Below are 21714 nucleotides of genomic sequence, written 5' to 3' on the forward strand. Positions count from 1 at the left end.
CAGCAGTACCCACCCTCACACTCCAGAGTCCAGATAATGGCACTGGCCCTCCGCAACATGGCCTCAAGTCCCGATCTTCCGCTCAGAATACTGTGTTGCTTGCTGCAGTGAAATGGTCCGATCAGAAACAAAGCACCTCTCCAAAAAGAAAAGGGAAGAGTTAATAATTCTTGATAAAGGGCTTTGTTTCCAGTAAGACTATTTCACTGCAGTGAGCTACATTAACATTGAGGCTACTAAAATGGTCATGTAGACAGGATTGGATTGACCTTTCCAAAGATTTAAGAGGACACTAAGGTCACAACGACAGGATGTGGTGAGAACAATTACTTTGACTTTATGCAACAGGGAGAGCTGAAAAAATCAGCCACACAGAATGTGCTGACCAGAAGGTGCTTAGCTGCAACTATCTCCCAACAACATACTTCTCACTCAAACTGCTCTCACTTGATAAACACTTTCTGAGTTCGTTACCTCGACAGCATCGCAGATTAAAGGCACAGAATCATCTTGATTTACTTGACCATTTGGTAGCGAATCACTTCTCTTGTCATTACTGGCGGTCTCCTCGTGCGTGTCCAGCCGGGAGGCGCGCAGTGCCGCGGACAGCACTTCCACTTGGGCTGCAGCAGAAACAAAGACAGCGACTCACTACAGAATGACAGCGTCTTTAGCTTCTCCTCCATCTGCATGAACGGCAGCATTGACATGTACACTTTTTTGACACTGCCATCAAAAAGCTGAAAAAAAAATTTCTACTGTGGTAAATCATTAGTCCTTCAAGAGAAAAAGTAGGAAACTAATATGCTGTCATGAGATTAAAAATGTTTACTACTGTACATTATTCTGCGTTAGTATGAAAAGAGAAACGCTATCTAGTTGGAGGTACCTCCAGTGTATTAAGGCTTCCAGTACAAGTTAACTAGGTTTTGGTAGTGCGTGAATCAAACTGACAAGGCTTACTTACTAAGCTATTTTAGCAGAAGAGCAGTCACACAAACCCTGCCAACATAAAATAACGGCAGTTACAAAGATTTTTGTTGCAGTTACATTTAAACATATCTTATTCCAGTTTATCTTATTTTTCTCTTTTTTGAAAACTAGTAATTTGTCCCAAAGACAGAAACTGTAAACGAGCACTGCCTTGCTTGCAGGAAAACCCAAACGACAACTTACCAAGCCATGGTTCTCAAATCTGACCATCAACACTGCCTACACTTTGAGTCGCACCTTCTTGGAAAAGGTGATCCAAAACTTAGAATAAAGCATTCTTACTTCCTCAGGTCAACAAGAGATTTAGCAAAACATACTGCCCAGCATTTCTTCCAAGTAACAATGCACCTGGATACTCAAAATATAAAAACTTTAACTTCAAGTTTATTTAGTACCAAGACTATTCAGCGAGCTCCCACCCTACTCAAGATGATATAAAAAACAATCAGGGTCCAAGTTCATTAAGATAATCTATTACGATTTCTGCTGTCTCAGCACGTTAAGTTTGTCTACAGCTCCTGGCTATGGAGGGACAAGAAACATACAGGACGAGATTCCATCATGCTAAGGCACGAAAAGCTCCAGGGAAGTAATCTCATTCTTTTGAGAATTTCAGATGCAACTTGTTCTAGTCCTTTTAATCGCTTTTAGCTCCCCCTTTTGGGACTTTTAAGTTTCCCAAACCAAACCCCAAATAGCACTCAAAGGAGACTGAGATCTATACAAAGGTCAAAATACTGTTTTCAGTATTTTCAAAACAGTGTACGAATTTTACAGGCCTTTCAAACCTAGATGACGGCTGGGTGTGTATCTGCACTCCTGAGGGCACCCCGTTCTCTTCCCTGGGATTAACTAACAGATCAGAGCCTTCTGGAGACAGTGCCTCACACAGGTCGTTCATGTCCAGGCAGACTCCATCCCCCTTTATCTGCCCAGGCCAATGCCCGTCATTAAATGAGTGGCACTGGGAACCACCTTCTTCAAAAACTGATAGAAAGATAATGAAGACAGAGCTTAGTGCTGATTCATGAGGAAATCTGACGGTTCAAACTATGGAGCCAGAAAAAAATAAGGCAGAATCTTCTTTCTTTGTTAATGCTGAAATTTGAGCAGGACAGACAGCACCAGCACCACTAATTTAAGAAATCGGAACACAGGTCTTACTTAAGCCTTCGGAAAGATTTGCAATTCATGTACAATGTGGGCTGGAATCCCAGGAACCAGAGACAGAGAACGTGACACAGAGGCTCGCTATAGCTGACACTCAGCTCTTGACGGCACACTCTGAGTCGGCTTCTCCGGGCAGGTAATATATTAACTCTGGCTGTAAGGGCACCCCACAATCTTACTGCCCCGTGGCCACGAAAAAGTTACACATGCAACGTGACTTTAGTTACTCCTTGCAGAATTTAGTTTCCATTTTGGATTCAAGTTCTGTCTTTGAACAAGGTAGACATTTCTTGGCAGTTTAAAGAAAACGACTGCGCCACCATGCCAGGGTTAGAAAAGAAAAAGCACTGAAAGTAAGGCACACCCCTTGAAAATTTTAAAATGCCTTTGGAAACTACGGAGAATGAAGGCACAGCTACTTAAATCATCACAGATTAAGTATGCCCTCAGAGTTCAATCAAATAAAAGGGAGAAGGATTCTGTGGCCTAAGTAGTAGCCCTGACAATCCCCAACTCCCCTTCCCACCCTCTTACTGCAGAGCTTAAGGCCGCGGGGCACAGTCTGCAGCTGATGTGCTTGCTGACTGTCTCCTAGAGGCTGGGGTTTTTGTCTGGTTTGCTGTTGCTGTATTCAGTGCCTAGGAAAGTAGCTGGCACATACCTCCCCCTCCAAAAAAAAAAAAAAAACACTGCTGTCGAGTCGATTCCGACTCATAGTGATCCTATAGGACTGAGTAGAACTGTCTCACAGGGCTTCTAAGAAGCAGCTGGTAGATTTGAACTGCCAATCTTTTGGTTAGCAGCTATAGCTCTTAACCACTGCGCCACCAGGGCTTAATAAATACTGCTGAATGAAGATCAGTAGACGTTGTGAAAGTATCATCATACAGACAGAATAAAATGACAAATTTAAACTGCAGCAGGTATAAGAGCCGAATTTGAAACAGAACGGAATAAATCACAATACAGCATTTATACTGAAATCTCTCAATTGTAGCCTATGAATTTATAGTACAGTTTTAAGCCAAACAGTATTAGCCATCTTCTGAGACACAAAGTTATATCCATATCCTGAAAGAGAGGGCTACGTATATGCAGGTCTTTTTAAAAAACAAGCTAAGCATATTACTTTTAGTTTATCTTTTCTAAAAAGATTTGAAGCAGCTTATTTAATATTTCAGTTAATATTTAAGTGCCTCCTAGGTCCCTGGGGCGCAAGTGGTTTACGATCAGCTGCTAACTTAAAGGTTGGTGGTTCAAACCCACCCAGCAGCACTATAAAACAAAGGCCAGGCAATCTGCTTCCATAAAGATTATAGCCAAGAAAACTTTATGGAGCATTTCTACTCTATAACACATCAGAATCCACTCAACAGCAACGATGTGTCAGAGAACCAGCAGGTACTGCAATAAAATGATAGCTCCCGAACTGGCTTGAAGCCTAAAAAAACAAAAACCAAACCCGTTGCCATCGAGTTGATTTTGATTCATAGCAACCCAACAGGACAGAGAAGCACTGCCCCAAATGGTTTCCAAGGAGCGGGTGGTAGATTCGAACCGCCGACCTTTTGGTTAGCAGCCGAGCTCTTAACCACTGTGCCACCACGGCTCTGGGTTAAAGCCTAGCTGACAATTTTTCCCTTATAAAAACAGAGTATCAGAAAAAGAAAGTTAATTTGAGTTACTGAAGTTTGATCAATAAAACTTAAGTTAAGAAATAGTGATAAAACTTATTTAAACAAAAAGCTAAAAGCTAACAACTGTGAAGACATTTTAACTATCCTTAACTGTGAACATTCTTAGTTTTAGGTATAATTCCCTGTCCCTCAATCCTCCTAATTTGGGGGTGGCAGAGTGGAAGGAATGGATGGAGTCTTATAAAAACAAAGTATCCAGTGAAGACTCTAGTTTGTCAAACAAAGCCAAACCCTTGGCTCTTGCTGTACCGTCGAGTTGTAATAAAATGCAGAATACTGGCTAAGGGGGACAAAAACCAATGACAACGGCCACAATCGAGGAATACAGCCAAGAAAGTAAAGCCTTACAGTTCTTCTAAGAAAGAATGATAGTCTACTGTGATAGATGAGAGCCCTGCGTGGCGCACACAGTTTGTGCTCGGCTACTAACCGAAAGGTTGGTGCTGCAGAAGAAAGGCCTGGTGATCTCCTGCTCTAAGATCACAGCCACTGAAAACCCTAGGGAGAACACTTCTACTCTGAAAACATGAGGAGTCACCGTGACTCAAAATCGACTTGACAACAACGGGTTATGGGGCTGCATTAGGCTAAGTGACAGAGCCAGACTTCCCACATGGCCTGATTTCACTGATGTGGCATTTGGGAAAAGACAAAACCATCACGACTGAACACAGATCAGTCGTGTTTTTAAACTGTTCCAGGTTGGGGGTGGGAGGAAGGACAGGTTTATACAGTGACACAGGGGATTCTGGGGAGTAATGGAACTGTTCTCTACCTGGACTACTGTGGTAATTAGGTGACTATTTGTCAAATCTCATCACTGTCCATTCGAAAAGCTGAATTTTACTGATATAAATTATACTCCAATAAACCTAAAAAAAGTTGCAAAAAGAAACTGACAACCTACCAGTTAAATTATCTTTCAACAATCAAGGAAACGAATTTGCCTTTAATCAAATCATTTAAGTACAAAGTTGTAATAGGAAATCCTAAAAACCACAACAAAACTAAGCCAAATAAAAGTAAACGCTAACTTAACCAACACTGAAGCAATTTTTAAAGTTAAACGTAACAAGGTGTTGTATGTTTTAGAAGGATACTGGAGGTATCCTTTATTTGCTTTAGAAGCGGGTATTTCCCAACATTGGACACACTGATAATTTACAAGTTTTAGCTTTTTAACAACAACAACAAAATTTCCACAAAGTGACATTAAGGTGCGAAGACTTACAGCTACAGGATTTAAAAAAAAAATTTTTTTTTTGTTTTGAATAACATTTCTAATTTCATTTACTGTTTTGTAGAGTCATGAGGATGGCCCTCCCTTGAGCAGCGTCTTCAAAGGACAGAAAGGGCACATCTCCATCAGCTTCCAGCCCCAGCAAGAGAATAATGGGGACTGCTTCGGGACCCCTCACTGCCCAAACTGACTGACTCAGAAGACATATCCCACTTAAGAGGCGACAGTTTATTTTAAGGTAGAACAACCATTAAAGCTATTGTTCACAAGGAATCAATCTAGGTCATATGTGTGTAATCCATTAGAAAAAAGTCAAAACCCAGAGACAAATCTAAATGATTCTTCTAAAAGTCCACAGCTCTCAAAACATATGTCCTACAGAAATAAACAACTTTGCCCATCGTTTAGGCCGTAATTCTTCCTAAGAACAGACCACCATGTTTGCTATTTTTTAAAAACAGCTAATGAAACCCAAAGCAAATTAATTAAGGTAGGAATCAAGATTTAAAATTGTAAACGTAAAACAGTTTGCATTACTGTGAAAATTTCAGAGTGTGATTTGTGAAAAAAAATAACTCCATATATACTCCAGTTAGGAAGTCAAAGATAGGCCTACTTTAAATGAGATTTCCTAAAAAGCTGATCAATCATATTTACCAAGTGAATTTAAGAATACATGATGCACTCCTTGGAAACTCTATGGGGCAGTTCTACTCTGTCCTATAGCGTTGCTATGAGTTGGAATCGACTCGATGGCACTGGGTTTTTTTTATAGTCAGAATAAATTCTTAAGGAAGCACTTTTTCTCTGGAAAAAAAAATATTCAGAAAATAACACCTGATATTGATTTTAGTACAAACGAAGCCCCGATGGAGCTTTTCCTACCTTTAACATCTGGATCATCGATATGGGGCTCTAAATTTTCTATCATTTCTTCAAGCTCCCTTCTGGTAGCCATGGTGATACTTGGAGAACATGGCCCAGAGACCTCAGGAGTTTCTTCTGGTCTCTCTGGGCTGTATTCACCCCCAGAGTCGAGTTCAAGCTCTGTATCGATATCTATGTCAGGAAGAGGAGTCCTCCAGAAATGGAAGGAGTTGTACAATTCCTGATCTGAGACAGTGGGATCCTGTGAACCAGAGCCCACCTCGGGCTGCAGTAGGGATGTGTAGTTACCAGGCTTTTTATCATTCACATGGCTAGCTGCATCCTGATGAGGGTCTGAGGACAAAGCACAGAGCAGGGAGCCGTCCACCGCAACACTTTTTTCAGCTGGAGACCTCCGAGTGGTTTCCACAAGCTCCTCCGTTGTGCTTTCCAGTTTGACACTCGAGTCATTGACGCTGGGACCAGAAGGTGCTGCCTCTGGCTGCGTCTGTATAGCCTCTGGGACTTCTCCATCACTGACTCTTTTGTTGTTTGATTTGAAAAAACAAACAACAAAAAACAAACAAAAAAGACACATGGAAGTATAAAAATAATTACTGAAAAGAAAAGCAATGAAAGATTCTACAGACAGCATTTAGACAAGTTAACTATTAAAATCAGACTATCCCATAGAGATTGCATAGGTTTATCTATACTACTTATAATGCTTCTTTTTCTACCAGCTGTTCTCTGTTCAGAAATGTAAACACCTGTTAAGCTTAAATCTAGATGTTTAAGGGCAGATTCAAGAATTGCATATTAGCTGGAAAATACTTATGAATCTTGGGATTCTATAATACCATGACAATTTCAATAATAAACACCCAATGAGAAGTAATAAAAAGATAAATTCCTACAAAGCATTTGAAGTGAAATACAATTTTAAATTATTTTATTTTTAGGATTCTGTGAATTATCACTCTGCTCCAATGACATATTCAAGAACTGAGAATTAAAACCTATGTTTTTATGTTAAAAAAAAAAGGAAGAAAAAAATCCTACACAAGATTAGAAAAGATCCTTATTCAGTATCTCACAAAATATATTTAAATCCTCTGAAGAGTAAATAAAGGTTATTTTTATTTCTTCACATTTTCTAGCTGCACTACCAAAGGTCTTCCTAAAACAGTAACAATGTACTTGGCGAGGACATATGTACAAGCTCCTACATTAAATTCCACTGACTACTGCCATTCATTATCGAAATTAAAGCAGTACAGTGAGTGTTATGTTTATCTCCTATACTTTAAACTCAAATTTAACAAACATTTATTGAGCACCTACTAGGGACCAGGAAATGAAATAGATTTTGAGGATTCAAAGATGAGTGAGATGCAGACCCTGCTCTTGAAGATTACAGACAAACAAGGGAGACAAACTTGCAAGCAGGTGATGGCCGGACAGTGCGACAAGCCCAGAAGTATGCACATGGCACAGTGCAGACACATTGACCTGGGAGGAGGAAGGGACGGGAGCTGTAATAAAAGTTTTAGTGTAAATGGCCTTGAGTTGTATTTAGGACAGCCAATAAACGTTTATGAAGCTAAAGGAAAGAAAAAGTATTCAAAAAGAAAACGGCACAGGCAAAGGCAAGAGCAACAGAAAAGGTACAGCAGACTCAGAAAACAGCAAGGAGTTTAAACGGCTAAGAAAAGGAAATGATGGAGGCAAGGATGAAAAAACTCGCAAGAACCACTGTGTTCCATGCTAAATACCTCCGGAATTTATCCTCTAGGATACATGAAAAAATATATGAATTTAGGGAATTATACGATCAGCTGTGTTGTCTTTGAAAGATCATAGCGACCCTATGGGACAGAGTAAAACTGTCCCACAGGGTTTCTAAGGAGCACCTGGTGGATTCGAACTCCCAACCTTTGGGGTAGCAGCCCTAGATCTTAACTACTGAGCCACCAAGGTTTCCAAAATCCAAACCAAACCCACTGCTGCGAGTCGATTCCAACTCATAGCAACCCTCTAGGACAGAGTAGAACTGCCTCACAGAGTTTTCACGGAGCACCTGGTGGATTTGAACCGCCAACCTCTTGGTTAGCAACTATAGCACTTAACCACTATGCCACCAGGGTTTCCGGGTTTCCAATAGGAGGCAGGAATTAGAATAGTCCAGGTGATGGATTATGATGATGTTCCCAACTAAGGTAGTGTCTCTGGTGCTGTAGAAGGAGTGGACATGCTCCAGTGATGACAAAATCAACAGGACTTGTTCACTTTGGCACTTCAGAGATGAAGAAGAAAGGGAGAAACACAGGAAGGTTTTCAGGTTTCTGACTAGCACAGCTTAACAGATAGTGACAGAATACCAACTAAAGATGAAAAATGCAAGAATAGTTTTCATGAGAAAGCTAATGGGCTCAGGCCGGGAGACAGGCTGAGTTAGTCAGGCATGCTGAATTCTAGGTGGTGATGATGTCAGATACAGGGGAAGAAGTGGAGACTGGAGACAGATTTGGAGGTCACTGACTCAGACATGTATGGTATGGGACTGAGCTGCGTGTAAGGCAAGACAAAGAAAGAAAAACATGACAACAGCATAGAGCAGCAAAGGGAGGGGAGGCTATTTCTCTTGTACGAGTGTAGAGACTTGAACATATTTTTAGGCTGAGGGAAAGATGTTAGAAGAGATGAAGTGGGGACACTGGACACTGACAGAATAACTGATAAAGCAGTATCTTTCTCAGAAGAGGAAAGAACATGGGTTCGAGAGCACAGGTAAACAGATAAAGAGACACCTCGAAGAAACATGAAAGGGAAGTTACGGATGGGTGAATGTGTAGGTAAATGCGTACGGTGAGTATGGAAAAAAAAATTAAGGGTGCTCCCTTGAAACACTGTGTTCCTTTAAAAACACACAATGAAATGTATTAAACGACAGGACTGTGCAAAAGGAGGGTTACATTTACACCTATGTGAACACTCCAGTTAAAGAGTCACCATACATGTTTTCATAAAGTTACTAGGTTTCCGCTGATTAGGCTTTATCGCACTGTAACATTGACATTGTTTTCAACAACGTATTTTTAAAAATAGGTTATTAAAAAAAAAAACCCCAGAAAATACAAATCAGCAAAAATACATATAAGTCACCTAAAAACACAGCACACAGCAAGGGCATCTTACATGTTTCCCTTCCATTCCTCTAACTATAAAACACACAGTAGGCACTTATGATAAAATGGTGTTACAGCGGTGAGGGAAGAGGACTGTAAACTCTTGGATTCCTACTACGAGCATGGACACACAACCCTGAGCTTCTCAGGGACTCAGATTCCTCATTTACTGCTCCCTCACAGAAACGAGGGCTTGGCTTTGATAGCTGTGAGATCTTCCCCTCTCCAAAACAATGCTTGAAGCCAGTGCTGCTATACAAAATAAACTGTCTTGTATGTGTGTGTCAATTATTGTATTTCCCAGTCATTGTGGCCTTATTTAAAATACACAACTTTTCTCTTTTGCTATAAGAACATTAGTGGGATAACCGGTGAAATTTTAACAATGTCTATAAATTAGATGATGATAATGCATCAACGTTCCTAGGTCTGGTAACTGTACTGTGGTTATGTAAGAATGCCTGTGTTTTGAGGAAACACACTGAAGCATTTAAAACAGGTGAAAAGAACGTCACATCTACAACTTATTATCAAAGAGTTCAGGAAAAAAAAGAATGATAAAGCGAGTAAGACAAACCATAACATTTGAGGAATCCAGATGAAGGATATATGGGATTCTCTGTGCTATTTTTTAAATTTTTCTGTAATTATTCAACCTAAATATTAAAAACCCTAGTATAACAAGATCTCTTTCAGAGGTAGGGTACAGAAAAGACTAAACAGGTAAAACCTAGAAGACTTCATCTATTATCCGATGAATTTAAGAGACTTTCATTTAAAATACAGAAAAATAATCCAGTTAAAAGGCCATTCAGTATGTAAAACTACACCAGGGCCTTGAGGTTCCTTAACATTAAGACCACATTTTAATATTCTTAGCAGCAAAACCAACAGATCACCTTAAACACAATAAAAAATCATTTTAAAAAAATTAAAAAAAAAAAGACAAAAGGAGAATGACAGGTCCAATCACTGTATTTGTCTAATAAATGTACAGTTTTTAAGAGAGAACTAATATTAAATCTGGGAGGAAGGGCTGCATGTGCGATTAACAGCTGCTTCAAAACTGTCAAAAACGTAAATTCTTATTTTTTCTGGAGCTGGATTAATAGTCAACGCAAGACCAAGCTGCTGAATGCCAAGATTCTGATATTCTCACTTGTCAGACTTCCAAACGCTATTATATGAGATAACATCGTTTTGAAAATCGAAGGGAGTGGTGATTCCATATAATGGAGAATTATCCTGTTTCCTGAGAGAGGTAGGAAACTAGAGCACAGAGGGTGGGCCAGAAATTCTCTCAAAAAGAACCGTAAGCTTCTTTCAGTGCAGACAAAGCACACAATCGAGATTCTCAGAGTTCCTGACCAGAGGCCACGGGCCCAGAAAATTAAGTATAGTTGTTTCAAGGAGAAAATGACCTGTAGGTTACCTGGTTAAAGAATCACTGTAACTGAAGGAGAAGGCACTCCAAGACACACCTTCCAATTACTGTGAATTAACGAATGAAGTTTTAACATCCATGAAATACTTCCACACTTGCATTAGTAACAGTTTAACTTGCACATAGTGGTATTAGGCTGCACTGACAAAAACTAGCAAAGTGGTTCAGTTATTTAAGACTTTTGCTATTAAATCCATATTTTCATAGAATAACTCATTCGAGACTTATTATGCAACCAACTATGTGCCCAGTGAAGGTGTTAGTATAAACTAAGACAAAAAAACTAGATTTCTATACATAGTGGACTCAAAGTCTACTGGATGATATATTCAAGTACATAATTAAAACGACGATTACATGCTTAGGCTGCTCATGTACAACCAAAACCTAATGGATTTGGTTCCTTGGTTTGGAAGTTTAAGGTCACGGTTTCATGGAACATCCCAGTTAATTGGTCTTAATAACGTGTCTAGTGCCTCTGTTCTACCTCCTAGTTTGTTCCATAGTGCCTGGGGTCTTAAAAGCTTGCAAGCGGCCATGCAAGGCACGACAATTGGTCTCTGTTCACCTGGAGCAACAGAAGAAGAAGGAAAATCAGGAAAGGAGGAGGAAATGGAATGTGTGGCTGATTGCCTCCATAAACAATTGTCTCCCTTGCCATGAGACCAGAAGAACTGGATGGTGCCCAGCTACTGTAACTGAACATTTTGATCAAAGATTCTATAGAAGAATCCTCATCAAAAGGGGGAAAATGCAGAACAGGATTTCAAATTCTCATGGACTCTAGACTTTCTGAAGGCTGGATGAACCCCTACTACCCTGAGATAAACTTTAAACCTTAAACCAAAACTATCCCCTGAAGTCTTCTTAAAACCAAACAATAGTTGGTTTTAAGTAAAAAAGGTCTGCCTTGAGCATTAATCTCGCTTAAGAACTATCTACATGGGATCAAACTGACAACATAACTCAAAAACTTAGATAGGAAACTTACAGGACAGTGAGTTCGTGTTAACTGGGGAAGAACAACTCAGAAAAGGAGGGTGAGAATGGTTTCACAACCCGAAGAATATAATCAATGTCACTGAACTGTACAAGTAGAAACTGTTGAATCGGTATATGTTTTGCTGTGTATATCCTCAACAACAAAATAAGTAAAATTTTAAAAAAGGAAGAAAAAGAAAACTTTGGACCTGGCCGGAGACAAAACTCTCAGTGACAGAAGCTATAATCAGTAAAGTTTGATGCAGACCAAAATAAATAAATACACAAAAAGTTGATTACAAATTAGTGCTCTAATCCCAATGCTACGGGCAGCAACGACACGAAAGCTCTACATTTCCTGGCAAAGGCTTCTAGAGGCAGTGCGCCTAGAGACAGACATTCACCTTGTTAAGTGAGGGTAGCGAGGGAACAAGATGGCTCCCCAAGCAGAAAGCAGAGAGTACAAGGGCAGGGGAACCAAAGGAACGTAGCGCATTCTGAGCAGCACAGTACTTTGTTTGACTAAATATGAAAACGAACACTGATTTTACATAGCTGAACATGCAAATCTGAATGTTTAACACTGCTTCTAGAAGTAGCCTTTATGAATGCTTTCAATGAAGCAGTAACAGCCTGATCCAGGATGAGCGGAAGGTAAAACTGGTATATCAAGTCAGAGGTTTATAACCAATAAATGTTTCATGGAGTATTAAATAATATTAAATGTTTCTACAATCTGGGAAACATTACATAGAAAATAAATAGTAGTGGAATATATTGTCAAAATCTTGCTTCCTTCATAAGATATATGACGTGCTTGAGAAATCTGAATTCTATGAAACTGGGAGGACTTTGAGAACAGGAATCAAGTTCGATCTTTCCTTCTGTAGTATCTTGTTCATAGTAGGTGCTCAATTAATTTGTGCATAATGAACAAATCAAAAACCAGTGCCGTCTTTCAGGGAGGGCAAACAAGCATTTGATAACAATGAGATTTAATAATATAAAGGACTCAACAGAGTCTAGTGATACAATGAAAATCCAATGCAACAAATACATCTGAGCTGTCATTAAGGAATACCTAACTACAATGAAAAGGAACTGGGGTTTGTAGCTAAAAGATAACTGCCTTTAAATAGCTCTTCCAGTAATGCCCAAGACAGCCCAGCAGACATTCTGGCACACAGCCAGGCCTGTTCATTCAGGTATGCATTACCCACGGCTGCTTTAGGGCTATGAAGGCGGAGATGAGTAGATGCAATGGAGGTCTTATGGCCGTAAACCTGAACATATTATCGGGCCCTTTACAGAAAGTTTGCTGACCCCTGTCCTATATAATGCTCTGTAAATTTGCATTTTCACTTACTAGATCCTTTCCAGATTTAAGAATAAATCAAAGTGATGCCACAATCTTCAGTATACTACATGCAGTAAAAAGGTACAGTGACTTGAAAAATGAAAACAGACATTTTCCCCCACCATCATTTTTGTCAAACACCTCACAGCAGCTGTTTTCAAAAGAAATTAGACTCTGCCTGTGAGGAACACTGGTTTAGAGTGATCTTTCTTCCTTTACAAAAAACAGTACCTCAGGTCTGTTTGGCTATTCAGCAGGACAGTAGGAGAACGGGCAAAAAGGTAAAACAAGGCAGCAGAGAAGAAAGGAAGAACTGCCAAATCAAAACAGCAAGAAAGCAAATACCACAGTATCAAGACCTACAGAAGAAAATTTCCATTAGCATCATGACAAGGGAGAGGACAAGACACGACGGCAACTCAAGCACTATAATGGGGACCTTTAAAATAACGGGGACTAAATTACTGCCAAGTGCATGACTGTAAAAGTCTGTGTACATCTCCCATGCACTAAGTGAGGTCTGAGTAGGTTTTGCCCAACTATATATTACAATAAATTTTAAAAATAAAAATTTAATTGAATTTTTTAATTAAAAAAATTTAGAAGTCAGATTTGTCTTCTTTAAGCATTATTTAAAAACTTGTTTACACTATTAGATTAATACACTTAAAATTGATATCTACATTAATGAGCATTCTAATTTGGTGCCAGTCATTAAAATACTTTCCCCTTCAACTAACAGACTATAATCATTCTGGAGACACAGACTCCAAGATCTTTAATTAAATTCACTGACTGAAAGGAAAAATAAAGACATGGACCATATACTAAAACAAACATATTACTGTTCCTAAATTAGGTTTTACTCCTTAAAAACAAATTTGAAAAAACCCTTTACACTGTAAAACCATTACCCTGTATATTCTAAATATCAACAGGTTGTTTACTAACTAAATAACTTACTAAAAAACTTATTTAAGAATTATCTAATATCTATAGTGTTCTATGCGCCAGGTAGCAAGACACATTGGCAACCAAATGTGCCTAAATTAAAACTCTATAAAAATATTTACCAGTTTTTATATTCAGGAAAAATAGTATATTCTACAAAAAGAGCATTTATTATAAACAGTGGAAATGAAAAAACATTTCACAAGCAGGAAAATCTGAAAACTGTTTTAAAAATTATACCTATTTTTGCCTTCTACTGACAAGTTATCTTCCGAACTTTTGCTTTCTTCTTTAAAATACTGGCCTGAGCTAGATGGATTAGCGAAAGTAGATATGAACGGTCCCAGAGACTGAAAGGCAGCTTGGCGAACCTAGGAAGAAAAACAGGACACAATATAAGCATACATGTAAGGGCTTACGCTGATTTATTCTCCAAGTAATGAAGTATGTTTAAGATAACAGTAAAGCTTTTCTTAAAAAAAGAAGAAGAAGAAAAAAAAAAAGATTCACAACTATAAATCTTTTTTCAGCTAGGATTTAAAATTCTTTTTAAATGATTTTTTTTCTTATTTTCCATTTTTTTTAATCCTGGTTTGAATATTTAAATGATGAAATTCTGAATATAAGATTATATAAAACATTTGCATGGAACAAAACTAAAGAAAGTCCTGTTGTGCTCACAAGAACAAAAAGAATGAAGAAACCCATTAAAGCAATAAAATCAACAAAATGCAACAAATATATTTCATATTTTCAGGTAGGAAACGCTGCAATTTGTTCACTAAGACAGAGCAAGGCAGATGTACCAGAATTATATATATATATATACACACATCAGACATAACACTGGCTAAAAATATATTTCACAAAAACCAGGAAGCTTACTGAATCAACACATGTTTCTTAGGAGAGGTGACAAAGAGTTTACAGAATTTAATATCTCATTTCTCTATTATTTCTATAATCAAGATTAAAAAATTAAATAGGGGTTTTATGGGAGGAAGTACAAGGATGGGCACATTCTGAAAAAGACAATTATGACAAAAAAAAACTATTATGTTAATAAAAAATGACTTTGTCACAAATAATTTCTCCAAGGTTTATCATTACTTTTGAAAATGGGTATCACAGTAGTTTTTTCCAAGCTCTTAAATAAGGTTTATATTATAAATGTATAAAATTCTAAAAGGCAAGTAAGTATATGCTATATTCATTACTGCTTTTTACTTGGTGTAAACTATGTTCATTATTGCTTTTTATTTGATTCAGCTGGCTTAAAAAAGGTTAAACATGTGATGGGGAAAAAGAATAGTGCGTATGTGTGGGTATGAATTTACAGCTTTTTTCCCCCTTTGTAGTTAACAACAGGTCCCTGGATGGCACAAACTGTTTGCGTTTGACTACTAACCAAAAGGCTGGCAGTTCAAACCCACCCAGTGGCGCTGTGGAAGAAAGGACTGGCAATTTGCTTCTATAACGATTACAGTATGAAAACTTCATGGAGCAAGCAGCTCTACTCTGTAACACATGGGGTCACCATGAGCTGGAATCGATGCAACGGTAACAGATTATTTTTTTAATAGTTAACAAACATTACCTCCATAAAAACAGAAAAGGTTACTTTACAATTTTATGCATGAGTTTAGACATCTCTGGATATTATTAAACATCTGAGCTTGTTACCCAATAAAGACAAATTAATTTATCTGAATCATTAGCTCGGTCTACTCTTCTGCTGATTAGGATAAAAAGAGTTTATTGTGGAGGAGAGACATCGCTTAAGGTTATCTGTAAGGGAATTAGATAATGCTATTAAAGACTAATATATTGCCTTGATTTCACAAAAGAGGAAAAGTGAAATGCAAATAAAACGACTTCTTCAATGTCCCCCTACTGGCTACAATGAGAACAGGACTAGGATATAAATCTCTTCACTTTCCAACACATCTTAACTGCCTGTAATTGAGTAATTTTCCAACACTACAAAAATACCTGGAAATTACCTTTCAGCTACTCCTCAAAATAAAGCGCTTTTGGCTCATATTATTTTTACTTTTTCCCATATTTTAAGAAATAAGATAAGGATTTTAAAGAGCTTGTGAAAACCATGACAAAACCTACAAGTTACTCAAAGAATGAATTTTATTTCAGAAATAATTTTTTTTCTATTATAGTACTATGCATTGTAAAACAATTTAGATATTACAAAAATATGTAACCGATAACCAGTGTTAACCATTTGGATTTTTAAATGCATCTATTAATATAAATAATCTAATTTAATATATACTAACAAATACAACCAAACTGTATGCATACTAATATCTAATGGCATATATATTCCAAAAAAACCCAAACGCACTGCCATCGAGTTGATTCTGACTCATAGCAGCCCTACAGGACAGAGCAGAACCGCCCCATAGTTTCCAAGGAGCGCCTCGTAGATCCGAACCACCAACATTTGGTCAGCAGCTGTAGCACTTAACCACTATGCCACCGGGGTTTCCAGCATATATATTAATACGTATAAAATCTAATTATTTAGAAATAAAATTTTTAATCCAATCTTTACTTTTGAAAAGGGAGATTAGCATAGATTTAGTCTCCCCCAAATAATTTCTTAACATTTCTGTGACCTAAATCTAACTTCTCATTTTTTCCTTCACACCTAAACAGGCATGAGACTTGAGTCCTTCATTTTAATAGGAGCCCTGGGGGCGCAGTGGATAAAGTGTTCAGTGCTAAGAGGTCACTGGTTCAAACCCACCAGCTGCTCCTCTGGTCAAAGATGTGGCAATATGCTTCCGTAAAGATTTACAGCCTTCGAAACCCTATGGATTAGTTCTGCTCTGTCCTATAGGGTCACTGCTATGAGTCGGAATTATCTCGATGGCAGAGGATGTTGGTTTTCATCTTAATATAAACGTATCACCAAACTTAGAGAAAATTGTTACTGAGCCAAAATGACAAAGTTGTGTAGTTTCAAAACAAGAAATGTCAGATAAGTTATATTAATCTTTTCTAACAATCCCATACAATTCATTGCCATCAGGTCAATTCCAACTCATAGTGACCCCATAGGGTTTCCAAGGCTGTAAATCTCTACGGAAGCAGACGGCCACATCTTTCTCTGGCGGAGCTGCTGGTGGTTTCAAACCACCGACCTTTCAGTGAGCAGTCAATCACTTTAACCACTGCACAACCTATACAGGATATTGTAAACACGGTACTGCTTAACAGTCTTTCCCTCTGTAAAGATTTTGTTTTGAATGTGACTAAAACAATGTTCTGAGACTGGTTCCTGGCCTGACTGCGTGAAGAGCTCAGCTGACCTAGTCCCAGTGAACCTGGTGAAAATTTCGAAACTTAACCATTCAAAGCCTCTGGAAAGGGTCCTGCAGGCAAATAGCAAATGAAGGAATAGCTATTCAAGAAAATCTGTGAAAACTGGTGAGAAAAGCTAGTCTGCTCCCTTCTTCTTCCCTCCCAGCTCAGGGAGCTGGAGACTCCGCTGCAGGCTGTAGCCCTGAGACCACAAGGCTCCCTCTCTCCCCAGCTCCCAGCTGAAGGGCTTTCTTTCCAGGAGGAGTAGGATTTCAGAACATTTCATCCTGCCCCCAGTTGCCTGTTGCTGAGGCTAAGTCCCAGGGGAGTTCAGTTGAGAGGTAGGGGCTCACTTCTTTCACCCAAGCCCTTTCATAGAACAAAGCTCTAGTTTAGACAAGGCATGCTGAGAAAACTGGGGCCCCGGAAGCCCTCCTCCCAGCTCACAAGGCATGGCTGAACACCAGGAGAGGATCTTAGGGTGTTTGCACCTTACCTCCAGCTAGAGTTCAGCCCCAAGAGTGGGGATGTCACTCAGAGAAGCCTGCCATTGTCCACACTCCCAGGTCCAGAGCCCTGGCTCTGAAGTTTTTGCATCGGGGAGATGCAGGCCATAAAGCACACGCTCCTAATTTCTTCCCAAAAGAACTGATTTCATTTGCAATAGAGCTTGGAGAAGTTCAAGTGTAAGGGCACTCTCAATGAACAGCGGAGACTGTGGGGAAAGGCGGCTGGGAGAAGATTCAAACACAGGCTAAACTGCAGGCCAGCTAGTTTGCAGGACAGAGTTCAGAATAAAATAGCAGAAAGAGGCCCTCTTGGAGTAAAAATAAATATCAAACACTGACCTCAGAAAGTTTTCCTTCAAAGGAACCTGAATATGATTGGATTAGTTTGTAGAGCAATTTATGCCCAGAGCACTGTTAAAAACAAAAAGACTACTGGCTGGCAATCTGTGCAGTGTAACAGCTACATGTGGCAGGGAAAGAGGAAGAGCCCTACCAAAACCAGTCTCAGCCCAGACTGACTGTGGGCATACCCAAAGCTGTGCATCCCTGGGTAATAGTATCAGAGGCTGAAGACTGTGTTGGGGGGGTGGCGGTGGTGGTATTAAACATCACTAAAACAATTCAGCCCGTCACTAAACAAATAAGCAAAAAACAAGCCCCAGAGCGGGGAGGGACCAGAACCCAGAACTGCTACAATATACTATCTAAAATATCCAGGTTTCAACAAAAATTTATGAGCATACAAACAAACAGAAAAGCATGATGCATACACCAGAAAAAAGGCCGGAAACAAACCCACTGAGACAATGATCAGATGTTAGATTTAATGGAAAAAGATGTCAGAGTAGCCAGTATCAAGAGTTCACAGAACCAAAGGAAAGTGTGATTAATATGCAAAGAAAGATGACAATGTAACACCAAATAGAAAATAGCAATAAAGAGACAAACATTATAAAAAAGAATGAAATAAAAAAAATAACTAAAATAAAAAATTAAGTAGATGGACTCAGCAGTAGATTTGAAGTAGACGAAGAAAGAATAAATAAACTTGAAGGTAGCCTGACAGATTACACAAGCTAAAAAACAGAGAGAGAGAAAGAATGAAGAAAAATGAAAAGGCCGAGAGAAACGTGGGACCCCAATAAGCCACCATATAATGGGAGCACCAGAAGGCAAGGAAAGAAAGGAATGGAAAAAAATTAAATAATGGCTCAAAACCTTCCAACTTTACTGAAAAACAATAACCTACATATCCAGGAAGCTCAACAACCTCCAAGAAGGATAAGTTCAAAGAAAACTACACAGACACTTCATAGTATAAATGCAGAAAGTCAAAGAAGAAAATTTTGAAAGCAGCAAGAAGAAAATTTACAACACTTCTAAGAACACTGACAGGACAAGAGCTGAGTTCTCAGCGGCCACAATGGAGGTCAGAGATAGTGGGATAGCATGATCAAAATGCTCAAAGAAAAATACTGTCAACCAAGAATCCTATATCCAGCTAAGACATCATTCAAAAATGAAGGTGAAATAAAGACTTTCCCAGATAAAAACTGAGTGTTTGATCCTAGCAGACCCACTTTACAAGGAATACTGAAGGAAGTTCTTCAGGCCAAAAGCAAATGACTATAGGTGGTAATTCAAACTCAGATGAAAACAGTGCTCTGGTAAATATAATTATGCAATTATAAAGACACTATGAATTCCCACCTTTTTTTTTCATTTTTTCTCAACTGGTTTAAGAAGAAATTGTACAGGCATACCTTGTTTTATTGTGCCTCGCAGATAATGGCATTTTTTTTTTAAAAAAAAAACAAACTGAAGGTTGTGGCAACCTTGTGTGGAGCATGTCTATCGGCATCATTTTTCCAACAGCATGTGCTCACTCCGTGTCTCTGGGCCACATTTGGTAATTTTCACAATATTTCAAACTTTTTCATTATTATTATATCTGTTATGATGATCTGTGCAATTGTTTTGGGGCACCACGAACCATGCCCGCATAAGACATCAAACTTAGTTGACAAATGCTGTGTGTGTTTTGACTGCTCCACTGCTCCATCTCTCTCCCTCTCCTTGGGCCTCCCTATTCCCTCAGATATGACAATATTGAAATTAGGCCAATTAATAACCCTACAATGGCCTCTAAGTGTTCAAGTGAAAGAAAGAGTTGCATGTCTCTCATTCTAAATCAAAAGCTAGAAATGATTAAGGCATGTGGAAAGACGAGACAGGCCGAAAGCTAGGCCTCTTGAGCCAAACAGCCAAGCAGCAAAGGCAAAGGCAAAGTTCGTGAAGGAAATCAGAAGTGCTACTCCAATGAATACACAAATGATAAGAAAGTAAAACAGCCTTATTGCTGATGTGGAGAAAGTTTTAGCAGTCTGGACAGAAGATCAAACCAGCCACAACAACCCCTTAAGCCAAAGCCTAACCCAGAACAAGGCCCTAACTCTCTTCAATTCTCTGGAGGCTGAGAGAGGTGAGGAAGCTGCAGAAGAAAGTCTGAAGCTAGCAGACACTGGTTTATGAGGTTTAAGGAAAGAAGTCATCTCCATAACACAAAAGTTCAAGGGGAAGCAGCGAGTGCTGATGGACAGGCTGCAGAAGCTGGCCAGAAGACCTAGCAGAGGTAACTGACGAAGGCGGCGACACTGAACAGCAGACTTCCAGTGAGGATGACACAGCCTCACACTGGAAGAAGACGCCATCCAGGACTGTCATAGCTGGAGAGGAAAAGTCAACCCCTGGCTTCAAAGCTTCAAAGGACAGGCTGACTCTCTTGTCAGGGGGCTAACGCAGCTGGTGACTTCAAGTTGAAGCCAATGCTCATCATTTACCATTCTGAAAAATCTCAAGGCCCTTAAGAATGATGCTAAATCTACTCTGCCTGTTCTCTAGAAATGGAACAACAAAGCCTGGATGACAGCATATCTATTTACAATGTGGTTTACTGAATATTTTAAGCCCACTGTTGAGACCTACTGCACAGAAAAAAAGATGTCTTTCAAAATATTATTGCTCACTAATAATGCACCTGGTCACTCAAGAGCTCTGATGGAGATGTACAAGGAGATTAATGTTGTTTTCCTAAATCTCCTAACACAACATCCATTCTGTAGCCCATGCATCAAGGAGTAATTTTGACTATCAATTCTTATTATTTAAAAAATACATTAGACTGTGATTTCTCTGATGGATCTGGGCAAAGTAAATTGAAAACCTGGAAAGGATTCACCATTCTAGATGCCATTAAAAACATTGATGATTCATGGGACGAGGTCAAAATATCAACATTAATAGGTGTTGGGAAGAAGTTGATTCCAACCCTCACAGATGACTGTGAGGGGTTCAGGACTGCAGTGGAGGAAGCAACTGCAGATGTGGCGGAAACAGCAAGAAAACTAGAATTAGAAGTGGAGGCTGAAGGTGTGACTAAATTGCTGTAATCTCACAAAATTTTAATAGATAAAGAGTTGCTTAACGATGAGCCAAGAAAGTGGTTTCTTGAGATGGAACCTATTCCTAGTGAAGATGCTGTGAACATTTTTGAAATAACAAAGGATTCAAGATATTACATAAACTTAGTTGATAAAGCAGAGGCAGGGTTTGAGAGGACCAACTCCAATTCTGAAAGAAGTTCTACTGTGGGTAAAATACTATCAAACAGTTTCACATTGCTACAGTGTAATCTTTCATAAAAGGAAGAGTCGATTGATGCAGCAATCTTCACTGTTGTCTTATTTTAAGAAAGTGCTGCAGGAAAGCAGTAGGATGTAGACCTCAAATTCTCAAAAGACCAGACTTAATGGTCTGACTGAGACTGGAAGGATGCCGGGGGTCATGGTCCCCAGACCTTCTGTTAGCCCAAGACAAGAACCATTCCCAAAGCCAACTCTTCAGACAGGCATTGGACCAGACTATTAGATAGAAAATGTCACTGGTGAGGGGTGAGCTTTTCTTGGATCAAGTAGACACATGAGACTACGTGGG

The 21714-nt window shown here is 39.0% G+C and overlaps 1 protein-coding gene across 5 annotated transcripts in view; it reads right to left on the minus strand.

Annotated features, from left to right (window-relative positions):
- The window catches only part of PPP4R1 (protein phosphatase 4 regulatory subunit 1), a 105748-nt gene that overhangs the window by 29858 nt on the left and 54176 nt on the right, over positions 1-21714 (minus strand). For all 5 annotated transcript variants that reach the window (XR_010323494.1, XM_023543982.2, XM_064294724.1 and 2 more), the window contains 3 exons: positions 14129-14259; positions 5986-6509; positions 475-623 (listed from right to left, as the gene is read on the minus strand). Coding sequence is in view for 4 of the 5 variants with exons in the window: in XM_023543982.2 (XP_023399750.1) it covers positions 475-623; positions 5986-6509; positions 14129-14259 (804 nt within the window). In the remaining variant the exon portion in view is untranslated. The remainder of the gene's footprint in view (positions 1-474; positions 624-5985; positions 6510-14128; positions 14260-21714) is intronic.

Source organism: Loxodonta africana, chromosome 11, assembly GCF_030014295.1.
Source record: "Loxodonta africana isolate mLoxAfr1 chromosome 11, mLoxAfr1.hap2, whole genome shotgun sequence".
Classification (NCBI taxonomy): Eukaryota; Metazoa; Chordata; class Mammalia; order Proboscidea; family Elephantidae; genus Loxodonta; species Loxodonta africana.